Here is a 17,221-nt window from a genome sequence, read left to right as displayed (position 1 = left end):
AATGTAAAGAATAAAACTCAAAACAAATTGAAATTATAAAAATATTTACAGTAAGTTTTTTTTTTTTTTTTTTGAGAAATGCTAAAGATTTTTAAGGATTTTTAATTTTTTTTTTTTTTACAATATTGTTTTCAGCGTCTGCCACTTCTATAAGTTTTTAATTTGACCTTTACATTTTTTGACAAAAAAAGTTATTCGAGGCTATCTAGCTCCCTGATAAAATCGTTTGATTTATTTAAATTCTTAATGGAATTAATTGGAAAAAAATTAAGTAAAATCTTCCTTAAATTTCAACATTTGTAAACTAAATTTGTTTACATCGTAAAGTAAAAATTAAAAATCTAAATGTGTAACCGGACAACTATTCCAGTGGAGAGGTTCGATAATGATGACGGACCTTTTTTGTATTTTAAAGATTTTATTGTTTCTCCGCTTTCGGGAGTTGGATTGAGCCTTGCCTTTCGGCGTTGCTGCTTCGTCGATGATGTTACAAAGACTGATCGTTTTTTACATATACCGCTAGAGGGCGTTACAAGTGAGAGGCGGGGCAACATGCTTACGTAACATTCCAGCTTGTCACCTAGTGTCCGCTTGACGAAATTTCAGTCTGTGCTCTGGAGTCAAAGAGGAAGCATGATGTTTAACTCCGAGAATAGTAAGTTTCCTTAAATATTTGTATTAATTGTTTGTCTTATTATTGTTTTTCGTGTGTTGTGTCCTTTATTGTTTCTTTAAAAAGATTTAAATCAATTAAGCTTCTTTCCTTAAAAGTTTTGTTTTTTTTCTAGCAGGAATAATTTTTGGCGCCCAGCGCTAACTAGTTTTGTTTGCGGTTACAAACGATATGAGCAATTAATGGAACTCCATTGCATCCATAAACCAACAGTTTTTAAATAAATCATTCCTATCCTTATTTTCAGTGTTAAAGATTATTTTATTATAAAGTATTATAATACACAATGCCTTTCTATTGCCAATAAATCGGTTAAAATCGAATAGTACAGAAATTTTTCATATCTCATAATTTCTTTAAATTTATTATATTCCCCCAAATGATTTTGTGATTTCTAAAGACCACTCGAAAACTGATTTTCCCAAAAAATTGAAGGCAATTTTAAAACAATTGTACTGCACTTGGTTAAACCTTGTAAATAGCAACTACAATAAATATTTATAACATAGAATACGAAAGGAGACGTTTTTAACCGTGAATTTCAATCGCCATCGACCGTTTAAGTAGTCATATTCTGATAAATTTTATGTAACAGGGAACAACAACTTTAAAGAAGGGATTCGCAATCAATATAATTATATAAATCTTTTTAAATATATCCCTTTCCATGTTTTAGATAGTTAATATTCTGTTTATTAAGCAAATCTTAGACGCCCATCTTATTTAATGGCGAAATTCACCACGTGATTGAAGGTAATAGTTTTTAACTAAATCCTTCCTTATGTCTAACAGTATTTCCAAGAAAAAAATTGTTAATAATTTGTTAAGATTTTTATAGTGAACAAAAAAAGAAAGAGAGAGAGAGAGAAGGAAAGAATAAAGGAAAGATCTGGATATAAAAAATAGAAAAGAGAGAAGAGGATTTGAACTAACTTGCAGATTCCGAAAAGAAAGAACGGATTTGTTTAGTTTTCAGAGATGCGTGGCGCATCTCAAAAACTAAACAAACATCGCTGGGGAATATATTGTATTAATTTCATCAATACTCCGTTTTGAAGCATGATTAGGATTATATTGAGACAGATCCTATAACTTTAAATAGTGATCAGATGACAAGGACAGTGTCTGAGTTGACAGTCTTCTATTCCGTGCCACATCTGCAGTAGAATGTTTGGGTCCGACAGGGTATAGTGAACTTTGACCCACTTACATAGCAGTTCTTCGCTTTAACCAGGATTCGAATCTAAAACATGCAAGTTATTACCACCAGCCAACCGTGGTTTGCAATTCTAATTTTTTAAAAAAGTTCGGTAATTAATTTGCAAAATGTGGCTTTGAAATGTGTGTTCTAGGAAGCGGCCTTTTATTTGTGTGTGTTCACTGCGATTTTAATGCCGATTGACGGTTGAGTAAATCAATTTAACATTTTTTTTCTATGATATAATTTGTTATCACTTGATATCATTTATTATCACTATGCCAAGTGATAATAATAACGAAATGTCTTATGTATTTTAATTAATTAAAAAATGCTGAAACGAAAATATTTTTTGTTGTTGTTGTTAAAACTTTCCTCAAAGCTATTACAAATTGCCTCACGTACAAGGAAAAATTATAACAAACTTGTAATTAGGATAGAATTGTAAATGTTCTCGCAACCCGGATATTATTATCATATTCTTTTTTCTAATTGGCTTTAATATGATTAATTGTTGATCGCAATTATTATAATTTTTTTGGAACTTTTTAAATTCTTATTCTGATATTTATTTCTATATAATGGGAAAAAATATATAGATAGTCAGATAGTTGGTTGATTGGTTGGTAGATATAGATATTGTTAATTAAATGAATAAAGTGGATGGAATGATATAAATTAGGATCACTTATGCAGATATACGAGAGCTGTGATTTAAAAATTATTTTGCTCTTAGAAATCTCATGTCTTATAAATCATGATATATCGTAAGGTATATAAATTAAGCAATTTAAATATTTTTTTAATAATCAAATTGTAATGTACAATTCCAAATGGCGAAGTGAAAGTTATTGAAAATAGTTTAATCTACTATTAACAGATGGCAGCACGATTGTTTAAATATTTTTTTTAATAATCAAATTGTATTGAACAATTCCACATGGCGAAGTGAAAATTATTGAAAATAGTTTAATCTAATGTCAAAAGATGGCAGCACGATCGTTTAAGTCAGAAAAAGTCGCATTGATGATGACAGTGATTCGAATGTGAAATTCATGTCCTCAAGAAGAATTCAAGAAAAATTATTTAATATTTGGGTTTTTTTCTCTCCCTTTCTCTTTTTTTATGCTGAAATTAAAAGTTTGAAACATTTTACGAAGTAAACCAATTACAAATTATTTATATCACACCATGATAATCCTTTTTAATCATTGTAATTTTTAATGCTGATATAAAATCATAATTGATCACACGTGTTAAATAGATGTTGAGTTATTTCCTTTTATTCTGAATATTTGTGTAGTCTAACTTTATCATATTTTAAATTATTATATTTATCATATTTAATTTATTAGATTATGAATTTAAGGAGAACTTTTTCTCGTTTTTAGTGGAGTTCTCTCGCTCTCTCTCTCTCTCTTATTGAACTACTACTTTTATCTACTTTTCTACTGATGAACTTGACAGGAATGTTAGGTAAGGAATTATTTCTTTTTCAACATTTAACAGTAATTACTTAATGTTCATCGATATCGCCTTTCCATCTTATTTACGCCATGGTGAAATCTTTTGTCCTGTTCGCAGAGGCTAAGTGACAGAGGATAAGTCGAGGGGGGCATACATGCCCCAAACTTAGTCTTAGAAGGTGCAATGGAGACAAAACTTTAATGCTTGAATGTCAATTTTAAAAGAATAATAAGCTGAAAGAGCAAACAAGTAATATGATTTCACCGGGTGCCTATCTATCCTTAACCCTCGCACGTCTCTCATAGCCGGGCGTGCATTTCGGGATATCTCATGGGGCGGTGATGCATATATGCATTTTAAACTGGAACAATTTTTAAGCGTCACTAGATGGCTCCCCGTGTCCACTACTTTTGAAATAAATATAGTTTTAATATTCTGACCTTCAGTTTGCTCATATTCAGCCTTTGGTATTTAACTCATCAGCTATTGTGGGGGTAAGAGTAATATAAGTAGAGCTGGGTTGTGTAACTTTCCACTTGATAGAATCATTCGCGCTTCTGATCTCCCTCCCAATTATTCTCTCTCTCTCTCTCTTTTTTAATTTTTCTTTATTTCTGTGTAACCTTAAAACCTTAACTAGTCTTTTTGGGTTTTACCGTCAGTTCTTTTGTACTTTGCGTAGATTTTGGATACATTTCTCACACTTCTCTTTTTATTACAGAAAGCCTTGGTTTCAGTTTATTATGACAAAAAAAAACGATTTGGGAGAGGAAGAATGTGCTCGTATTGTAAATGAACTAATAATCTAAAAAGGCAGAAAAAATGACGGCGTTAGGATTTAAACTTTCTTTTGTGTGTGTGTGAGTGTTTTTATTTATTTCAAAGTTTGGCTTAGCGACGCAAAACCCCCGTCCAGTGGGATGATTCCTTTCGCGGACGCACCGTCCCGTGCGTGCATTTACGACAGAGGCTTCCAGTCTCCAAAGGGTTAATCCTGTTTATTCATTTTTTTTTCCTTCTTTCTTTGTTACATATTTATTTATTCATTTTAGTTGACCATTCATAGCACAGTATTGATAAATATAATCAAATAAGATAAAACCACTACAAGAAAAAAATAATTTCATAGAATGTTGCAGCTCTAAAGTTCTAATAGCACATTAAGTGGTTTCCGACTTGAGTTATTATCATTTTTACATTTTCAAACTCTAAATTAAATATCTTTATTTTTCATTTTGAATATGAAGCACCATCAAAAAACGGGGAGGGCCTTGAAAATATGGAAAATGAACATAGTACGTTGTATGTGCCTCCAAACTCGTCGTTCAAGGTATGCTATTTTGTTAAGACTCGAGAGATTCAGTAAACCAAACTAATAATTTATTAAATAAACTACAAAATTATCCACATTTATAAGAATAGATGGAGTAAAATTAATTAGAAATAAATTAAAAAAACAATATTCAGTCTGGAACTATAATCATATCTTTTCTTTCTCTCTCCCTCTTTTTCTGAAAATGTTTACACAAGTTACTCCTTTTAATTATATTGATAAAATTACAATTAAATATCATCTGCTTTGCCTTTATTAACAAATTACAATTAATGACATCTGTGCTATCGATAAACGAATATCAAAATAATAGGCTAACATTTCCTTACAAAAAGAAAAAGAAAAGGAAGAATGAATGAATCGTAAAAACCCCTATAGTCAGTTATTTTTACTTACTTCTGATTCTAAAAAGACTCTAAGCATGTAATTTCTGATGATTATCCTTAGGATGTTATTTGACATTTGATGAATCAGAAGCTGGCTCTTTCGATTTAACTGAGTTTCGGGATTTTTTAAAACATCTGAACATTCAGATACGTATGTAATTGAAAAGGAAAATAACTGCGAAAGTACAATTTGCTAATTTATATTATTCCATTGAATATTTTAAAAAATTATTCTAAGAATATTTTTATTTTAGTCATAAATCTATGTGTGGTACTAATTATTTCACAATGATTACATTTTTCATGTGTCCTACAGTGCCAGATTCTCACGTATCGCCATTTTTTAAAACTTTTATTGCAACTGAACTTTTTTCATGTTTGTAAGGATTAAATTTTATAATAAATTTATCATTCAGTTCTCAATGCGCCAAAATTTAAAAAAAGAAACATAATTTATATGAATATCCGAAGAATAAACTCACAAATATTTTAAACATAATTTAAAAAAATATGTTACTAATGTTATAAAACGTCGTCCCATATTCTGGAATATGTTGTTTTTGTGTATTAACCGCATGCCAGTGAATTATTGCAAAAACAAAATGTCAAGAATACCATGCTAGTTGAAGCTAAAACTGGATAATATTTGCCAATAGTATGCGATTAAGACAAATGCCGAATACACAAATAAAGAATATTTTTGTAAGTGCCTAACGCTTTAACAATTTTTTTCTAACATCTACATTTTTGTTATTTTTCTTTTAAATTTGTAGCACATAAATATATAAAAGTGTTTTCAAAATTTTTTATTTTCTGATATTAACTTCAATGCGAATGCAACACATGGCAGCAGAATTATAACGATGACATATCCTTGTATAAATTAAAATGACGATTAAAAGGTTATGATGGTGAAATGACTGCGTTGCTTGGAGTTGTTATAAATTATACCAAAAAAATTATTCCGTAGTGTTAAATTTTCCTATCTTTTTCCCCTTTTGGAAATTTAAGTAAGGAATAGGGAGAAATCTTTTAACTAAAGATAGGAATAGGAATGCATAAGCATTCACTTTCCATAGTCACAATTTTGGCTTGATGCTCAGCCAACTTGTTGCATGGTATTCTAGTATATTTCTTTTCTTTCGAAGGACTTCATCAATTCATTGAACAAGAACTTCTGTTGCGACAATTTTGGATTTTTCATGGAGGATGCAGCTTAGAGCCGATTTGGTTTTCCTGACTTCATTGAAAAACTAGTTAGAATGCCAAAATAATAATTCCAGACCGATGAGAAGCTTCAAAGGTAAACTAATGTCTAGCTCACATTACTTGTGTACAGCTGATTACACCGCAACCGCTAAACGAAGCAGTATCGACAGAGCTCAGCAAAGATTACTGGTACTAACATGTTTCGAAGAGAGGATAGGAAACTTGATTCACCAATATGACAAATGCCTGAATCTTCATGGAGATTACACTGAAAATTATCCATGATTGTGTGTAAATTCATTTGTTCTCTATTCTTATGTTTTTATGGGCAATCTAAATTTGAAAAAAAAAACAGCTTTTATTTATCTGGAATAAAAATTTTTTAATTCTAATCGATAGATATGCTTGCATAATGTACCCTATGATTAAAGCAGTCATAACATTCTTCAGAACACCTTCCAGTTTTTTTAATCAAATTGCCTATTTCCTTTATTAATAGTATTCATACAAAGAATCACATGACTTTTAAACATCGACTTGTTGATGCGATATTTGTTGTAATACAGTTTCGGGTTTCTTCAGTTCCTTGGTATAAATCGCACCATAAATGGATCCAGTCTATATGTGATTGTTAATTTTGCAGAAAAGTCGACTTTAGCTCCAGGCGGAAAAGCTACTTCAAATTTCTGTAGTATCGAAGTAAAATACAAGAACATCTCTATGTATGCCATAGATTCACCAGGACAAGCTCTTCTACCTGAAAAACATAAAAAAAGTAATTGAATCATTTTATTCTGCAAACATGCAGGTTATCTTATTTACTAAAAAACTCAAACTGGTTGGGGAACCTAATATATCATTATTCCTTAGTGTTCCCAATAACATATCAGTTGTACATTTTTTTGAACTTCTATCAGAGAATATAATACGTATGTTCTTGACACGCGGTTTTGGCCATCTAAAACAGCAGTGGTCGTCAGACATTTTTTTACTCTTTCATCATTTGCTTATTTTTTTTTATTTCTCGGAACCTTCTATTGCTCTATTTTCCCAAACCATTCCTTCAAGTAAGAACTTCTTATTAATAAAGTTTAAAATTAATTTTGGTCTCTTACGATTTGTATTAAATTAATAGCATTTATAGGATTTCATTTTTATACTTTGCATTTTATTTTATCTTTTTGATTTTATTGATTTACCTGCCATTTTCTTTCCTCACGGATAAATATCTAGTCAGCTCTCATATACTGTTATAGATGGGGCTTTGATGAGTTGGTGAGGAAAGAAAGTCTGACCTTTCAATTGCAGAGGGGGGGGAAAGATTGAAATGGATCACTAAGAAATAATAGGAGTGTAAAAATTATGATTATATTGAAGTCGATGCATTTCTTTTCTGCGTCTCATTATAGCTTTTCGCATTATAAAAAACGCAACATATGAAATCAGCAACATTTGATTCGCGTCCGTACCTTCATCAAAATAAACTCAACCGAAATGTTTTTGTATTGTCAGCGAGAAAAAGGTTAATCCAAGATTCAAACTTCCATTTTGTACGCGTTTAATGTAACTTCGTTTTAATTACGTTTGTAAACATGAAAATAATTGGAATATGATAATAATGAAATATTATAAAAGAATTGACATTTACATTTTGATGTTCTGGAGATCTGAAATTTTATACAGTTATGTGCTTCCAATGCCAATACAATATTCAAATATATCCAGACTTCTGTTATAAATTTAATTCATTAATTTAAAAAAAAATTTGTTCCATGTGATAGCACATACCAGAATGATTTACATTTGGCAATGAATTTGAAAAATAATGATCACTCGATCACATAATAAGTAAATAATAAAATTTATGAAATAATACAAAAAGAAATTAATAAATGATAAAATATTGTACAAATAAAAATTTATTAATACCCTAAAAAACGATAAATTAATTTTTTTAACAAAAATATGAAAGTTAAAACAAGAACTGAAATTAATTTTCTAAGAAAAAGTAAACCATAATTAATATTATTATCACTAAACATAAATTACAAATCAAAATACATTATAAATATGATTTAAAGTTCAATTTATTTAGAATATTTCTATCAGCCCATCAAACATTTATCCTTTTGTACTGAATGCCATATTACAGAAGAAGGAATAAATCATGTTCTTCTTTTTAGTATATTATTAAAAGTTTATGTTTAAAATATTAAATATTTTAATACTAAAGATAGTTACCTGTGGAAAATGGCATAAAATTATTTGACTTCACAACAGACTTGCCATCTTTGCTAAGAAATCTTTCTGGATTGAATTCTTCAGGTTCCTTCCAATATCGGGGGTCGTGGTGTGCGTTCCAGAAGTTGGCCACGACTACTGTTCCTTTAGGTATATAGTACCCACCAGCAGTGGAATCACCCAAAGTACTGTAAGGGACATCATACATTAAAAAAGCCTGAATGCATAAATTCATAAAGATTTATATAAAATCATTAATATAGAATACTATACTAAAAATGGAATTTGATCAAAAGTAAAATTTTTTTTAAAATGAGAATGCACATTAATGGTATTGAATATTTTATTCATATTCTAGTTAGGATTGGTAAAATTTGATTAATATCTCATTTCTCACCAAGCACGACAAAATTTCGCCAACCTTCAAAAAAATTAGCCGGAAGTCAGCCATTTTAGATAAATTTTAAAAATGGTAACAAAAGCCTTTTAGGGTTGCTATAAAAAATCGTTAGAATTATATTTGCCAAACACTCGCCCAAAAAAATTGACGAATTGCGAAATTTTGAATCTTAATAAATGTTTGCCTTTTGGAATATGGAAGCTAAAAATATATATTAATGAATATCTTTAATGCTTAGATGGGAAATGAAGTTCTTGAACAGTGATGAAATCTTTAAATGCATTTAACATAACAAATGAATATGAAAAGCAAAATATACAAAAGAACAGAAGCACAGTTTCCTACAATAATTACCCATAGTATTTTTGTGTTTTTATAAATATAACTTATCAATTTTATTGCAGAGTTAAATCTGTACAAATTTATAAAAATATGAAGAGGATAAATTAGGGAGATTAGGATATCTGGACTGAGGTATTTATCATGATAGTGTTTTAAGTTCAATTCATCTGCTTTTATATTATTTTTTTTTAATTGTACTCTTAAATTATAGTAATAATAACGCCCAAACTAATGTTCTTGCTAACTGCACGGATGAAAATTCAGTTATTCAAATATCGAAAAATAATATTGTATACTGTATCTAATAACTATTTCAAACATTTACGATAATTAAGTGAAGTTTCTGAAAATAAAATTAACATCACTAAAAAGCATTTTTTTTCTTCATTTTTTCTCTTTTTATAATTTTTTTTCATTTAAAACTCTGTTTATAATGCAATGCAGAGTGGTATGAAATTATTTTCTATATAATAACATAGTTCGAAATAATTGTGGAAAAAAATTACAAATCAATGAATTTCTAATTAAAAGTTTAGAACTCCCATTTTTAGTGAGCACGTGTTGCGCGAAAATTAGCTCTAAACCAATAGCTCTAGCCAAGTTTTATAGTTCTAACTCTCATGTTTGTTTGTAGAGCTTTAATTTATCATGTAGATCAAAATTTGCAAATAGTATGCCAGCCTACACTCATGCATATACAAAATATGAAACTGCAAATATTGCATTTATAATTTTTATTCTATTGCATCTTCATCTCAAAACTTTATGTAACATCGCCTATAATTTGCAGATCTTTTTATAATCATCCAACTTCCCGTCTGTGCAACATTCTGCGCGGAGTTCTGTAACTCAGTAAATAATTCTTCCACATCAATACACACTGTGCTTAATAATGTTTGCTCTAACCAATTAATAACTTAATCTTCCGGAAGTTAGTAAAGACTTCAATAATAATTCAAAATAAAAAATCGTTCACATTTGAACTGCGGTACTCCCAATACATTGGGTTGACAACTAAGTGATTGCAGAGTTTAAATAAAAAGGAAAATTCAAAATTTTTGCTTAAAAATGTAACTTTATTCAATTATGTATTGTCCCTTTTGTCGATGATTTTTTGCCATCTTTGAAGCAGTGTCATAATTTCACGTTCACGAGACTTCCGATTTTTCCCGGCAAGAAACTAGATTAAATATGATTTTGCATCATCAGCGTCATTAAAATTTTTCTATTAAAGGAGTTCTGCATGGAACGAAATAAGTGGTAATCTGAAGGTGCAAGATAGGTGGATGTGATAACACATCCCAACCTAGTTCCAATAATTTTTGGTGAGTGATCAAAGAGGCATGGGATTTGGCATTATCATTCCGAAAAACAACACCTTTAAGATTTGCTAATTTTGGCCGCTTTTCTTGAATTGCATCGCTCAGTTTGGCGAGTTATTGAACGTACACATTTGAATTTATCGTTTGGTTTCTAGGTAAAAATTTAATGATGATTAATAATCCAACCCGCTTTGTTGACAAAAATTGACAAAACGAAAGAATGTGTTAAGACCATCTGTTGACAAAATCCACAATCACTTAGTTGCCAACCCAATAGTTATCTGAATCATATATAATTAATTTTCACTTATATGGAACTCACTATTCTAAGCTGAGTGGAATTATGGTCTTCCATCTCATTATTTCCAGTATAACTGCATGAGTATAGGGCATACTTTTCAGATCTTGGAATTCTGGATTTCTATCTGAACCCAAAACTTCCATGATCTCTTGATGAACTTTTTTCTGGATGTCAGGAAAGGCGGCAATGCAGTAGATGAACCACAAAATAGAAGTGCGAACGGTTTCACTGCCGGCTCCAAATATATCAAGCATAATACTTATCAACATGTCATCTGAAAAAAGAAACAAGTTAAAACAAATATTGAATTGATAAAAAAAATAAGGCTTAATATTAATTTAATTTATTTCTCCTTTATTTAACTAAGTAGATATTCTTTGCGAAATAGAAGTTAGTATTGGTTAATCATAAAATCTTGTTCTGCCATAAAGTTAGTACGGTTAAAGGTATTTTCAGCATTTCATGCTTAACCTCTTGCCAGACCCCCGGGGGGGCACCTCGAAATGAGGATGAGAGGCTTCCAGCATGGTGGTTGGATCTCGCCACCCTGGAGGGTACACTAATAGGTGGGGGATCTGGCTCCTCCCATCGATGACGGGACGTACTTCCTTCGGGGAGGGTTGTACCGTGGCCGGTGACGGCCCTTAGGACTCAACCACAGTTCCCGCCAATTGCTGTTGCGGTGGTCCGGTCATTCAGTTCTATGGTTTAAATCCGTGTGCCTTAGGGCGGGTCGGAGAGTTAGATGGTTGACTTAACCTCTTGCTATTCAGAAATTCATTGGATGTTTATAATATTTTGCTGGTCGTATTAGTCAGTAAAATATCTTAAAAGACTTTGATTAGCAATTAAAATTAAAACTGTGATTTCAGTAGATTGCCTGCATTGTTTAAATAAAAAAAAAAATGCTGTATGTGTTTTAAGCTTAAATTACGCATGCAACCCAATGTCCTTACAATGGTGGCAATAGAGTGCTACAGACAAACAGACAAGAACAAGTCAAACAGACATAGAACGTCATGGTGATCTAGAATTATTACACCTTAAAAACTATAAAAACTAACTTTACTATCAAAATAATGAGAAGAGAAAAATGCTGCTTGTTCAAAAAGAATAAATATAAATATTTTCGGGTTTTTTTTTTTTTTTTTTTTTTTTCCTTTCTCTTTTTCATATTATCCTTTACGCTTCCTTTCTTCTATTTTTTATAGTTCGTAATCGCATATATCGAATCTGCAGTTGACTGAGTGATACATCACTAAGCATAAGAAATTTTCTTAATTCTGAGTGAGTGTAAAATGCTTCGTTTAATATCGAAACGATGGTTAGATATGAAGTGTCGAATTTTCAGATGCATACGGATAGACAAACAGTCATATTTCTCTTTCACGGATTTTGTTCAGAGAGTGCAATTTTGTGTTAAGACTATCTATCTCGGTTTTTATTTCGTACTAGCCGCCTTTGGCGACCAGCCGGTTCGCCAATCTTAATGTTCGTTAAAATTTTAATAATTAAATATTTTATGCAATTTCTACTTTAATAGCTTCTTCATCAAAATATTTTAAAACTTCAAATTTTGATTATCATATAATTCATTCATAATATTATAAAGGCCTTCAGTCATAACGTAATATGTATCTCTCTCATTTTCTGTTAGCACCCGTAGAATTTATGCTTTAAATTAAAGTGGAAAGAATTTATCTTCAATTAATATAATAATATTTTTTACTGAAACAAAGCATTTTTTTATAATCTGATTACTGAAAATAGAGTCACTCAGCGTTTAAACTTTATGGGCACTAAAGAATATTTTTTTAAATTTATGTAATATCTCAAGAGTTGGTCAACAAAATTTTCTTAGATTCATTATGAGCAGATCGATTCATTAACAATGTTTAAATTTAAATGCATCAAACACTAAGAAAATAAAACGAATCGTTTAAAATAAACGGTTGAAAACAGGTTTTAAAAAAACTACTTAAAAAATGTTGTACTTAAAACTATAAGCATATACATGTTGTCATGGCAACAATCAGAACAGAATGCGCATGCGTGAATTTTCTTCGCCGGTTACGTAACGCAAATACGTGATTTTTTCTACGCCAGTTGGGGTAACGCTATGCGGATTAGAAATTTTTAATTTCCTTTATTCTGTTTTATTTTAATTCAAAAGTACTTCAGAATGAATCTGAAAGATTGATTCATTAACAATGTTTAATTTTAAATGCATCAAACATTAAGAAAATAAGCAGAACCGATTGAAATAATCCGCCGAAAAATTTTAACCCTAGCCTCATTACTGTTGGGAGAAAAAAACAACGGAAGCCTTTCTCGTTTGGCGCTGGGGATAATGGAAGATTTTTTTGGCGGAAAAGTTGGCGGTGGGGAAAATGAAAGATTCTTTTGGCGGGAAAGTTAGTTTTTAATTAATAATTAAAATTCTAATTAAAATTTCAAAAAAAGGGACCCCAGGTGCACATTCCCGACCTCTAAGGTATACATGTACCAAATTTGATAGCTGTATGTCAAATGACCTGGCCTGTAGAGCGCCAACACACACACACACACACATTGAGCTTTATTATAAGTATAGATTATCAAGTTAACAGTCCAATAAGCAGTAAGACATAATTCCAAAAAGGGTTTATTTTGACGCAGGGAATTCTAAAACATAAAGTTATCAAATGCAATACTATTAATTTCTTTACTTCGCAAGTAATTGAAGGAATTGCTGATTGATCCTCAAAATTGTAACGCAATAAAAAATGGTTTAGAAAATATGCAAATAAAACAATTCCTAAACAAAAAAAATGCATTACATCTTGGTTTTAATAATATTAAAAATCTATAATTTCTTATAAGATCCTAAGCGTCCAAAAACAATTTCAGTGTGCAAGCAAACAATTTTGTATAATTACTTTAGCTTGAGTGGCATCACCTTGTTTTATTGTTATTCTAAAATTACTTATATGCTTGTACGTCTACTTGTTGTGAAGAATAAATGTATGTCTTACTTAAGCCATCGTCTATAATATATGGTGCCGAAAACTCTATTTGAATCAGGACCGTGAATTTATACTTCCTGCTTCTTACGAAATATCGGCAAGTTTTTTTTCTTACTGAATTTTTTTGCGTTATACTTCGGATTACTGCAATGGCGACGCCGGATGAAACTGCAAACAAAATGGCGCAACTCAAGCGAGAACGGAAAACTATTCGCGGTAATATTACTCGTTTTTCTGTTGAAATAAGTAACTTAAAAGATGATTTTTCAATTGAAGATGTGGAATATACTTGTAATAGTTTAACTACTACCTTAAATGAAATGAAAATAACGGATAATGAAATACACAATTTACTTTCTGATGAAGAATACGAAAACGATATTTTACAATGTGAAAGCTATAACGATAATGCTGAATTTGCAATTTTTAAAGCCAAAAAAATAATTCAAAATAAATTAGCGCCAACTACAAATAACTTTACTGATTTGGCTATTAATCACAATAATTTGGCGATGAATTTAAACCCTTGCATTACAACGCCTGCTATTCAATCGTATACTGTAAAACTGCCTACAATTAAACTAGAACCGTTTACTAGAACTTTGGCAAAGTTTTTGGGAACAATTTCAGTTTTCCATAGATAATAATCCAAATCTTTCAGTAATTGATAAACATGTCTTTTTAAGAGGCTATTTACAAGATGAACCAAAACGATTGGTAGATGGCATAAGCATTATTGCCGATACATATGAAGCTACTAAAAAACTCCTTATGGACAAATATGGCGATAAAAACAGAATCATTCAAGCTCATTTGGACTTTTTAGAAAATTTGACGCCAATATGAAATCCACCACCGACTTCACTAAACGAAGTTTTTATTGAGTGTAATAGAAGATTACAAGCTCTACGTGCCTTGGGAGAGGATGTTAATTCTTATGGCCGAATTTTAACTCCTAAAATGTTACGAGCATTTCCGGATGACATTTGCCGTCGTTGGATTATTTTTGCAAAACGACAGAAAATTTCGGAAGGTGACATAACAAAATTAATACAATTTCTCTCGGAAGAGGTAGAAGGCGCACTTACTACTCTGAATATTAGAGGTGAGCAGTCTGTTCAATATGATTTTAAACCTTCCGCTGCTAACTTGTATGTTAATTCCAAGAACACTACGCCAATTAAAAAACGTTCTCCATTTTGTGCTTTCTGTGATACTAATGGACACTGGCCGCAAGACTGTAACATTGTAACTGATATAGATAGTCGTAAACAAAAGTTAAAAAATAGTAATCGTTGTTTTTTATGCACAAACCGTGGCCATAACGTAAATAATTGTCCCCGGAAAGACAAAGCCCGTTGCTATAAATGCAAAAAAAGGCATCATGTTTCCATCTGTAAAACTGTAACTGAAAATCCGAATTTAACTACCATTCCAGTTACATCTACTAATAACGTTGATATCATAACTCCCAAATTTACTCATCTGCAAACTGCTTGAGTATATGTAATTGGCCCAACTGGTAAAACAAAAGTAACGCGGTGTTTCTTAGACGGTGGGAGTCAGTCTAGCTTCATTCATCCTAGTTTGATTGACTTCTTGCAATTGGAAATCACTAGCTCAGAAATATTGAACCTTCAAGCATTCGAATCCATTTCAACAAACACTGAAACGAGACGGAAGGTCAAATTTATCTTGTCAAGCATTTGGAGCAACTCAAAAATAAATATACAAGCATTTGAAAGTTCAAATACTTATGCCTTTCATCCATCTACTCCACAACCTGTCTCTTCTTTTGCTCATAGTCAAAAGTTGAAACTTGCTGATCCATCAGACAGCTTAAACGACTTACCTATAGAAATTCTGTTAGGTGCTGATTTTTATTGCACTTTAGTGCATACTAAATCTCCTATTAGACTTTCTGCGACTCATGTGTTAATACCTACAGTATTTGGATGGATTCTTTCCCGCAACCGTTCGTTTACTACTATAGCATATTCTTCTGTTTCTTCAGTTCACAACATTAGCTCAGAAACTTTGGTACATGATCTGGACGATCACGTGAGACGATTTTGGGACTTGGAAACAATTGGCATTAAAACTATGCAAGATAAAGGGATGACCATTCGTAATTCTAAAATTTTAAGTGATTTTCACAATTCATTTTACAAAGTTGATGGCCGCCGTGTTGTAAAATTGCCATGGAAACCAGAGGTGATTCTTTCATCGAATAATTACGAAATAGCACTCAAACGATTTCAAATACTCCGTAACAAACTCTTTACTCATTCAGACTTAAGAGATATTTATACAGAACAGATGCAGACTTATATCGATAACCAACATGTTGAAATTGCCGATAATAGTCCTTGCAACGAATCAAAACTATTTTACTTGCCTCATCATATAGTGAAAAAACAAAAGAATGACGAAAAGAAATGGCGAATTGTATTTGACGATTCTTCTCATACACCAGGACATCCTTCCTTAAATGATGCTCTTGAGCAGGGTCCGAATTTGCTTCCAGAAATATTTGCAACATTGTTACGGTTTCGACTTCATAAATTCGCAATCACGAGCGACGGACGTCAAGCATTCTTGCAACTTATTTTGGATGAAGATATAGAAACTGTACTAGGTTCCTGTGGTTTAGGACAGAAAAGGATGCAAATGGAAAAATACATTTGCGAAATGAAATACTCACTTATCGTTTTTCTCGTTTACCTTTCGGATTGGCTTCTAGTCCCTTTTTGCTTTTGCCACTCTTCGTGAATTAGCTAATATGCACTCTGCTTCCTACCCTACTTTAGCTAAACACCTGGAGAATAATATTTTCATGGACGACTTTGTTATGGGAGTGGATACTGCTGAACAAGCAACAACTCTTTATCAAGAAATGCAAGATTTAATGACACAGATAAGTTTACCTTTGGCTAAATGGAGTACAAACTCCAAGAACCTACAGGCTATTTGGGAACTAAAGGATATCATCTTTAAATGTAATACGCAAGTATTAGGAATTAATTGGAACACCAAAGAAGACGAAAACGAAAACGAAGATATAAACGAAAGTGTTTATCAGTTTGCTGTTCCTACAACAAAACGTTTACTTCTTAAAATTGTATCAAAGGTGTATGATCCTTTAGGCCTCTATGCACCAGCAATAGTAGTTCGAAAAATTCGTTTTCAAACCACGTGGCTCATGGGAGTTCAATAGGACGAAATTCTTCCTCCAGGCATTGCCGCAAGCTTTAACAGATGGATATCTGAAATATCATCTTTAAACAAAATACATATTCCTCGCTGGATTGGAATTTCTGGTACTTCTCACATGAGTATCCATG

At 31.4% G+C, this 17,221-nt stretch overlaps 1 protein-coding gene and 1 long non-coding RNA gene across 3 annotated transcripts in view; one reads left to right on the top strand and one right to left on the bottom strand.

Moving 5' to 3' along the window:
* Nucleotides 1–612: 612 nt before the first annotated feature.
* The window catches only part of LOC129971106 (uncharacterized), a 27,773-nt gene continuing 11,164 nt past the window's right edge, over nt 613–17,221 (top strand). Inside the window, exons 1-3 of one of the 2 annotated variants that reach the window (XR_008784760.1) lie at nt 613–655; nt 3,263–3,347; nt 6,206–6,555. This is a non-coding gene — a long non-coding RNA (uncharacterized LOC129971106). Of the gene's footprint in view, nt 656–3,262; nt 3,348–6,205; nt 6,556–17,221 lie in introns of those variants that run through there. The other variant, XR_008784759.1, reaches the window with a different exon arrangement.
* The window catches only part of LOC129971105 (cytochrome P450 2J2-like), a 26,611-nt gene continuing 15,996 nt past the window's right edge, over nt 6,607–17,221 (bottom strand). Inside the window, exons 6-8 of the mRNA XM_056084590.1 lie at nt 10,894–11,146; nt 8,508–8,695; nt 6,607–7,023 (exon numbers count right to left, since the gene is read on the bottom strand). Coding sequence (XP_055940565.1) covers nt 6,845–7,023; nt 8,508–8,695; nt 10,894–11,146 — 620 coding nt within the window. The 3' untranslated portion in view covers nt 6,607–6,844. The remainder of the gene's footprint in view (nt 7,024–8,507; nt 8,696–10,893; nt 11,147–17,221) is intronic.

The sequence above is a fragment of the Argiope bruennichi genome, chromosome 6 (genome assembly GCF_947563725.1).
Source record: "Argiope bruennichi chromosome 6, qqArgBrue1.1, whole genome shotgun sequence".
NCBI classification, from domain to species: Eukaryota; Metazoa; Arthropoda; class Arachnida; order Araneae; family Araneidae; genus Argiope; species Argiope bruennichi.
This window is presented reverse-complemented; position numbering and strand designations above follow the sequence as displayed.